The sequence below is a fragment of the Atta colombica genome, unplaced genomic scaffold, assembly GCF_001594045.1.
Source record: "Atta colombica isolate Treedump-2 unplaced genomic scaffold, Acol1.0 scaffold12, whole genome shotgun sequence".
Classification (NCBI taxonomy): domain Eukaryota; kingdom Metazoa; phylum Arthropoda; class Insecta; order Hymenoptera; family Formicidae; genus Atta; species Atta colombica.
In genome coordinates this window covers 5,606,700-5,615,291 of record NW_017259206.1, presented here as the reverse complement: position 1 = coordinate 5,615,291, position 8,592 = coordinate 5,606,700, and the positions used below count along the sequence as shown (strand labels likewise).

Genomic DNA, 8,592 nt, shown 5'->3' with positions numbered 1-8,592 from the left:
AATAACGTTGACTTTTTTGCAAAAACATGCTTATGTTCAGCATAACGCAACATTTTTGCTGTTCAAAAATTTTTGTGATTGTCTAGTCTAAACGACCCGAAATGCACTCAACATCTCGCAAGACATGCTGATACGTTTACTTAACGGTCATTATGGACGCCATCATGGTGGAAAAAAGAAAGATGAGTCACTCCCATTATTCACTACGGTGGAGGGTGGAGGAAACAATGGTGGAGGAAACCATCATGGACTGATAGAAAATGGAGTAGGTACTACAGTCGTATCATCAGCTCAATTATTATCACAGTCGGTATTTGCATAGCGATTGGAAAAATTTCAAATACGTGGAATTATCGAAAGATAGAAAGCTTTAAAGTCTTACGAGAAAATAGAAATCAGTTTCTCACTTGATCGTCATTCCGATTATGGAAGAACGTAACAGTTTTTATTCATGAATCGCTCGCTCTTCATTTTAAGTAAGTATATAATTTTGTTTTTTATCTTTTGTCAAAAAATCTCGTTTTTTTTCGTGTGTTTTTGCATTTACATTTTAACAACGCTTTTACTTGATATTAGCGGTAGAGAATTTAATAGATTGCGTTTCATGATCTTCATAACAGTCTTAACCTAAAAAAATAATGTGAGAAGAGCCACAGATTTTTCTATATTATGAAAATTTATATTCTTTTATATTCGTTATATAGAAATCTATAGCACGAGCTCTTGTAAATAGGTATCATATAACCTCAAGGAGAGAAGACATAAATTTCATCAAAGGGAAACAAGCAGCAAGCTCCAACAAGCTGTTAACTCAAAGATTGAAGAGAACAAGTAATTTTCTCTAAAGAGAAGTATCACTTTATAAATTTTTGATCGCGATGACGCGGCATGCGAGGAATTGCACCGCTGGTGCAGTATACACATATCATGAAAAGAAGAAAGATGCTGCGGCATCAGGTTATGGCACTAACACACAACGAGTAGGAAAGGACTCCGTCAAAGATTTTGACTGTTGTTGCCTGACTCTACAACCATGCAGAAATCCAGTAATAACGTAAGTATCTTATATCACAAATCTTGCACAGGGTATTTATTATTTGTAAAAACTTCAAAAACTTGAAATTTTGAGGGATCCCTTTTTTATCTTTAAAAATCGGGAGTTCCATGAAATTTTTATTATTAAGACTCAAGGAAATTTTTGGAATTTTCTTATATAGAGTAATATTGTCAGTATTTGTTAATATTGACAATATTATTGTAATTGCTATTATGACTTGTTCATGTTTATTTTAATCTCTAATATCTTAACATATTTTTTATTTTTTTCTAGTTATAAACATTAGAGATTAAAATTAATCTACATTGATAGAAATGGACATGTGACTTATATCTATATATTTACATATTTTATTTACAATCAACAATCCATCATTGCAGGAAAGATGGCTATTTATTTGATAAAGAAGCGATATTGGAGTATATCTTGACTAAAAAAAAAGAATATACGAGGAAATTGAAGGAATACGAGAAGCAGAAGCAAAAGGAAGAGGTTAGATTATAGATGAGATTTAAGTCTAATGTACAGATTGCAGAAGCGTTCTTCCAGTACTATTGTAGCATATTCCATGTTTGGGTGTTTTTCATTTAGTGACATAAATTGACACAAGTGTTCTGTCTCTATTGCTCATTGAATGCCAAGAAAGCAGGATTGACAAAGACTAATTTTTTTTAAGAATAAAATATATTTTTTCTTAAATATGCTTTAAAGAGTAAATATGTTTTAAAGAATATTATAAAAAACATATTAAAATCATCAATCAAGTATGTTTTAAACTGTTTAAAACATGTTTTTTATCAACTCTGCAAGAAAGATAGAATGTTCATATCAATTTGTGTCATTAAATAGAAAACATCTTTTCTTTTGTATATAATGAATGATAAATTTCAACCTCAAAAAGCCTATCAAATGTCATATCTACAGTGTGATATATGATATTTCTTTTGTTACTTTTTATTAAAAATTATCGAAATTATCAGACAGTTTGAATAGTCGATATATTTATGTACGCTGTATTTATTATTACAGGAGCAATCGCAAGAACAGACAGTCAACGAGGAACTGAAAAAGTTGCAAAATTTTCTAAAAGGTGAGAAAACCATCGTATCAAGCAGTCCCAGTACATCGGATGGAGATTCGGTTTCTAATATGAAAAACGGCAAGAACAAAATGCTACCGAGTTTCTGGATACCCTCAAAGACACCAGGAGTAAAGGAAATCTCCTTACAGAAACCTGACAAGACCATTTATTGTCCTGTCAGTGGAAAGCCATTGAAAGTGAAGGATTTGATTCCGATAAAATTCACAGTGATCCAGGATCCAGATGATAAGAGATCGCTTATCGTTAAACAGGCGCGATATATGTGTCCTATCACGCACGATGTATTGGGCAACAGTGTCCCTTGCGCTGTGATAAAAACAACGTAAGAGACTTGAATAATTTTCTAACGTTGCGTGAATCACAAATAACAATTTTTGTCATGTTTAAACATTTTGTATTTGTAGCGGTGACGTAGTCACAATGGAATGTGTGGAAAAATTGATAAAAAAGGATTGGATTAATCCTTTAGATAATTCTAGATTGACACCATCTGATATAGTCCCCTTACAAAGGGTAAGTAGATATAAACAGTATTAGAATAATACAAAGAGTACATATAATACAAAGAGTAATATTCATTTTATTATTTTACAGGGAGGCACTGGTTATGCATTTGTTAATGATTCATTAGAAGGTAGACACGAAAGGCCGGTGTTACAAGCGTGAAAAGTATTTTTCGTCGCTCCATTGTATATAAATGTTTTTAATTTCATTAAGAAAATACAAGTGCTGTAAATATTTTGCTGTATTTCATTGTAGATATTTAATCAATTATAATTAAGTATTATCATTTACATAACACTTTCTATATATACTTGCATAATACCATAATACCATAATTATTTTATTTATTACATAGAAGTATGCGAGAATAGAAAAAGGAAATTACCGCTATCCCTGACGTTCTAAAAAAATAGCTAAAAACATTTGTATGTGTTTGATTTTATCCACTTACATTAAAGAAATCAAATTTAGTTTATAAGTCCGTTTACGTAAAAAAACCAAAATTTTGCTTGTAAAAGAATAAAATATAGAAGCAAGAAAGAGATTCTGAATTAAATTTCGGGATTTGCACACTGAAAAAAATTAAAAAATAAAAAACATTTATGAAACAAAAAATAAATACAAATTAAAAAAAGGCAAAAAATTTAAAGAATAAAAAGAAAATACATAATATATATAGTGTAAGTATAAGCATAATAAGAGCATATCTGTAACTTATCTTAAAATCTTTTTTTTTTTTAATTGGAAGATGAATAAAAATTAATTTTATCTTTCATTCTGCTTCATTTATAATATATCAAACATACATATAAGATAGCTTAATTTTGATTCTTAAATTATGTTAATTATTTTGCTTCTGTTTTTCTCCTTTAAATATTTATATTGTATTTATATTGTATTTGGATATGATGTGTATGATTATACGATTATATAACTCCCATTGATTGAATGGCCCAATTTCAAATACAATTTAATTTCTTCTCTGTCCGAGATCTCGGAGTGATTTCTAGTATTGTGAATACTAAGGCCTAATTCTATTAATGTAAGATTAACTTTAATTTCACTGAAATTACTCTGTTGAAATTACTGTTTCTGTCTGAAATTACTGTTTACCTCTTTATAATTTTTTGAATTAAAAAAAGATGGAAGAAAAAATTGAACTAAGATTAAAATTAATCTTACATTGATGAAATCGAGTCTCAAATTTTATTTAATAAAGTCACAAAGGGATCTAGTTGCTTTTGTACGTTCTACACTGTTAAAAATTTCATGAAATTTAGTCTATTTTCATGACAGTGCATTAAATTTAATGTATTTATAACTAAAAAGTATATATATTTATGTACATGTAATTTAATGTACACATTTATTACATTGAACTACTGTAATTTAATTTTCAGTTAAATTATTCATTACTTTTAATTTCGTTTAATTATGAGCTTCCTTTATAGCATTTCTAAAACTTTGTGTCCACGATGCTAGAAATCGATCAAGATCTGAAGAAAGAATTGACCAATCGCAATGGTCATGTGATCAAATTGTTCAAATGATTTGTTAATTTTTTCTCTGTCCGAGATTTCGGAGCGATTTCTAGCATCGTGGGCATCGGGTTTTACAGTGTATCGTTCTGAGGAGTGAGGACTGTTTTTTTTTTTAATGAATAAAAATTTTAATGGATACCGAGACGGGGATACCGAGACGGTGGCGCCATCTTGAGTGTCACGGTCTCTCGAGGGGAGGTTGCAAAGAACGCGTGCTCCGCCGGGTAAGCGGCAATCTGCGAGACGGCGCTCCGACGGTTCGCTGTCGCGCTCGTCGGGTCCGCGCGCGCGTTCGAAAGACGGAGCGTATTTCGCGTTCCGTGCGCGTGCCTGTCTTCTTCCTACTTTCGTGCGTGCGTGCGTGCGTCGTGCGTGTTTACGCGTTTTCCTCGTCGCCTGACGCAACGGAGATCCGCCACTGGAGTGTCTACCGCGCGGAGTGTTCACGCAGCGCGGGAGATCGCGCGTGTACCGAAACGCCGAACGACGACCACGACGACGACGACAACGACGACGACGACGACAGGGAGGTGAGTGCACTTAAATTTTCGCAATTCCGCGGGACGGCGACAAATCTATGCACCTCCAGTTATCATATCTGCGATGTGAAAATACCTCCGCATTTGTTTCTGTTTTTTTTTTTGTTACTTTTCTTATCTTTGCTTTCTTTCCTCGTTCGCGAAAAAGATTCGGTGTGAATCGGCAATTTTGGAACGCGGCGGCACGCGGAGGGTTTTTTGCGGCGATTCGAACGCTGGTTCGGATTGACAATTATGACACTTGCGAGGCCGATGATAAATAACTTAAGTAGGACATGTAAATGCATCGATTGCAAGTTTGTCGCGTGCGAGAGACTGTTGGGAGGAATCCGAGAAATCTCGCGAGCGCGCCACGTTTTCTAATTTAATCCCTTGTGTATGGTATTATCAGACCTGTCCTAGGTAGAACACAAACGCTTCTCCGCAAGGACACTGTACATACAATACAATGAATCATTTCGTCTTTGTTCAATATTGGCAAGCAACAAAGATGTAATGATTCATTGAGTTACACTGTTGGAAAATGCCCATAGTCGATTATTCTCTTAACATTGATTGTGATTGATCAGTTCCTTACGGTTTAAGCTTAAAAGCTTAAATATAAGGGAGTTTTTGCAATACTGTTTATCCGGATGCGATGAACGCTAAGGTCAGGTAATCTTCTTTTTAACAACTAATTAAGAAAAGGGTAACGTGACTTTAACATTCACCGCCTACCCATATTTGGATCCACATTATTGCAAATATAATAGCTTATTGTAGAAAGCCCATTAACGACAGTGTTGATATCTTTACAATGTCGTTGTGTATTTTTTTTTTATTATGTAGAATTTGCGCAACGACAGCAGAGTGTTTTTGCAATACCGTTTATCCAGATACGGTGAACATTAGGTCAGGTCATCTTCTTCTTAACAACTAATTAAGAAAAAGATAATTGTAGCGTTCACTGTATCTGAAGTCAAAATTGCAAAAACTCCCTAATATGAATAATGACATCGTTACTGTCGTTGAGAATTATGATCATTCTACAATAAGCCATCAGTAATAAATCAGAAGTTAGAAGCTAAAAATCAACCAATCACAATCTAATGTAACAAGAATAATTGACTGTGATTAGTCAATTTCTAGCTTCTGACTTCTGATTTATTACTAATGGCTTATTGTAGAATGTGTGTTATGGAATAAGAGGCTAAGTCATAATGATATTGTAGGACAGCATGACGTCATTTGTCACTTAAAAGTGAACTTATAAGTAGACAATAAAGTCATAAGACAAATAAAGTCATGATAATATTCTTATTGTATTTCCATGATTTCTATGTGTTCTACTTGAATTATCATACGCGCGGACAATAGAAATTTTTGCGAGCTATTACACGATCGTTCGAGAGGGAACGTTTCAATTCTTCGAACTGCATTTTCTTGTCTCCTTTGTTCAACGTCTGCATTACTCGCAAATTTCCTTCACGCGCAGCTTTTTACAATTTATTCGCTGCACTTTTCAGTATTTCTTTGCAGAACAGACTAATTTCAGATGGGATATATTTACTTAAAATGTCTACGAATGTACAGCTCGAATAAAGCTTGCAGCACCTGATTACACATTGAAAATTGAGAATTGCACGGAAAGAATTGTTTAATAATAATTAATTAATAGTTTCAAATTAATTAATACTATTATCAGATATCGCGTGAATCTCTGAACACATATATACAATAATAATTATTTTACAGTATTATTTTACATACTGCATAAAAAGTACATTTTTATTAAAAATTTACCTAAATACAAATTTGGAAATAATTTTGTTTGAATATCAAAATAATTATGTAGAATGTCAAACCTTTTGCAGCATTGTTTATTATGTTTGAGTTTCCTACATAATTATTTTTATGGTTCAACAAAATTATTTCCATTTAGCTAAATTTTTGGATATTTTAACAAATTAAAATAAAAATTAAAATAAAATTCTGATTAGTCGAATTCTAATGTTCAATTCGCAATCTTCGATGCACGATTATTGGCAGAATATTGGCTGAATATATTTTACAATTAATCAATGCATCGCCAATGAATTGCTACTAGGAACATAATCTGAAGCTAATATTTCATTTGTCATACAATTTTTTTTAGCGTATTAGGATGGACAGGATGGAGAAGTTCTCGAATCTCTCTATCTTATAGACATTCTTAAAAAAACTTGCTATACAATGAAATATCTATCAGCCTGATATAGAGATTTAAGGAGATTCTCTAAACTTATTAAAAAAGGATGGAAATTACATGATTTTTCTTATCTTAACATAAAAGCACGAAAAATGCAAAATGCCATCTTCTAAAAAATAAATAGTGAATAAAAAAGCAGCAAAACTATAATTTAAATAATATTTTCTATATAATAAAAATAAATTATAAAAATTAAAAAAATTATAAAAATTATAAATATTTACGTGGAAAATATTAAAAATTATAATGATTGTTTAAATTTAATGATAATTCGCAATAATTATTTAAATTAATTTACATAATTCTGATAAAAACGACGTTGCTATGTTTTCACTAGTGTAACGTTATATTTAAACAGAATTTATAAACGTTTCATAGATATTCTTACATGAAATTCATACGATGAAACTTTTTTTATCTTCAAAATGTTCTTCAAACTCTATTCTTTTATATCCATGTAATTCTTCAAAATTCTTGTATTTTAAATTTAGCGCGCAGTTTAAATAAAAGAAATGCTTATATATTAATTACAAGTTTATTCTCAACATTTGATTTGATATTCTTAATAAATTCTTACATTGTGTGAAAAGATTGGAGAACCTTTTTAAATGTGGGAGATTTTCACGATGATTATACGTCATGACATTATCGCGCGCGTGAGAGAGACGATATACGATCGCACGAGAGGATTCAGTGAACTTGGCGCGCGAGATGATCCTCATCTCGCTCTCAAATTTGAGCAAATTCCACGAATCTATTTGTTCGCAAGTGATCCATGGGTACTCGTTCCAACTTGTTGGTATTGTTGGTAGTCCACGTAATTGAGGCGAGCGAGCGAGCGGGTGAGCGAACAGTTCAATGGCTGAAGGAACCGGAGGCGACGTATCACAATATCACGTCGCGCACACAGTAGACAGTGAGATACAACGCGGCTCTTATCACCGCCGCGCGTACATTAACAGATGCATGTGCACGCGACGCATGCACCCGAGAGAACTCGTCGTAACGTTTATAATACAAACAACGCACACGCATGATTAGTGTGGTTACGCGTGCATCAACCGCGTCTCACCACATTTTTCTCAAACAAACGCATGGATTTCTTGCGATTCTTCTGGATTTCTCGTTTTTTTGAGAGATAAACGAGATCGAATCTAGGCCGATATTCATAATCTTATATGTAAGTTCGTCTTAGGTACAGCCTTAAGCTATCATGAACCAATCAAAGGCCGATTTATAGTCAGATCTTATATTCAAGTCATCATCTTAGTACAGTTTTAAGCTATCATGAACTAATAAGAGAGCCATATTAGTATCTTAAGACATTACTTAAGATCCTAAAATAAGAACAGACTATGAATACCGCCTATAATACTGCTATTGTATTTATTATAAGCAATTTTATATCCGACATCATATCTTATCTGCATGTTAATTATTCTGATTTATATGCTTAATTGCTTTTGTTTTACTAAACTTGTAACGAAATTTTATTTTCTTCTTTCAAAAAATCAAATTGGACACTCCACTGTTAAATTTACTAGTTTATTATTTATTTATAAGTACATACGTTATTATGGATGTTGTTTATTTTGAAACGAACCACCATTTTGACACACACA

At 32.4% G+C, this 8,592-nt stretch overlaps 1 protein-coding gene and 1 long non-coding RNA gene across 3 annotated transcripts in view; both read left to right on the top strand.

Annotated features, from left to right (window-relative positions):
- Positions 1-291: 291 nt before the first annotated feature.
- LOC108694270 (nitric oxide synthase-interacting protein homolog) lies at positions 292-2,825 on the top strand. Of its 2 annotated transcripts, none has more exons than XM_018203649.1 (6): positions 292-476; positions 734-1,054; positions 1,438-1,549; positions 2,087-2,481; positions 2,564-2,672; positions 2,754-2,825. In XM_018203649.1, the coding sequence occupies exons 2-6, from the start codon at positions 879-881 to the stop codon at positions 2,823-2,825; spliced, it is 864 nt and encodes a 287-aa protein (XP_018059138.1). In that variant the 5' UTR covers positions 292-476; positions 734-878. The 2 variants fall into 2 exon arrangements, with proteins under 2 accessions (XP_018059138.1, XP_018059137.1); XM_018203648.1 differs by having other exon boundaries at positions 705-1,054.
- Positions 2,826-4,470: 1,645 nt separating this feature from the next.
- LOC108694461 overlaps positions 4,471-8,592 on the top strand; it is a 15,326-nt gene continuing 11,204 nt past the window's right edge. Inside the window, exon 1 of the long non-coding RNA XR_001932081.1 lies at positions 4,471-4,734. This is a non-coding gene — a long non-coding RNA (uncharacterized LOC108694461). The remainder of the gene's footprint in view (positions 4,735-8,592) is intronic.

Coding starts and splice junctions, on each gene's coding strand:
- LOC108694270 (XM_018203649.1), top strand. CDS start 879: ATGACGCGGCATGCGAGGAATTGCACCGCTGGTGCAGTATACACATAT. Junction 1,550..2,086: donor AGCAGAAGCAAAAGGAAGAG/GTTAGATTATAG, acceptor TTATTATTACAG/GAGCAATCGCAAGAACAGAC. Junction 2,673..2,753: donor ATATAGTCCCCTTACAAAGG/GTAAGTAGATAT, acceptor ATTATTTTACAG/GGAGGCACTGGTTATGCATT.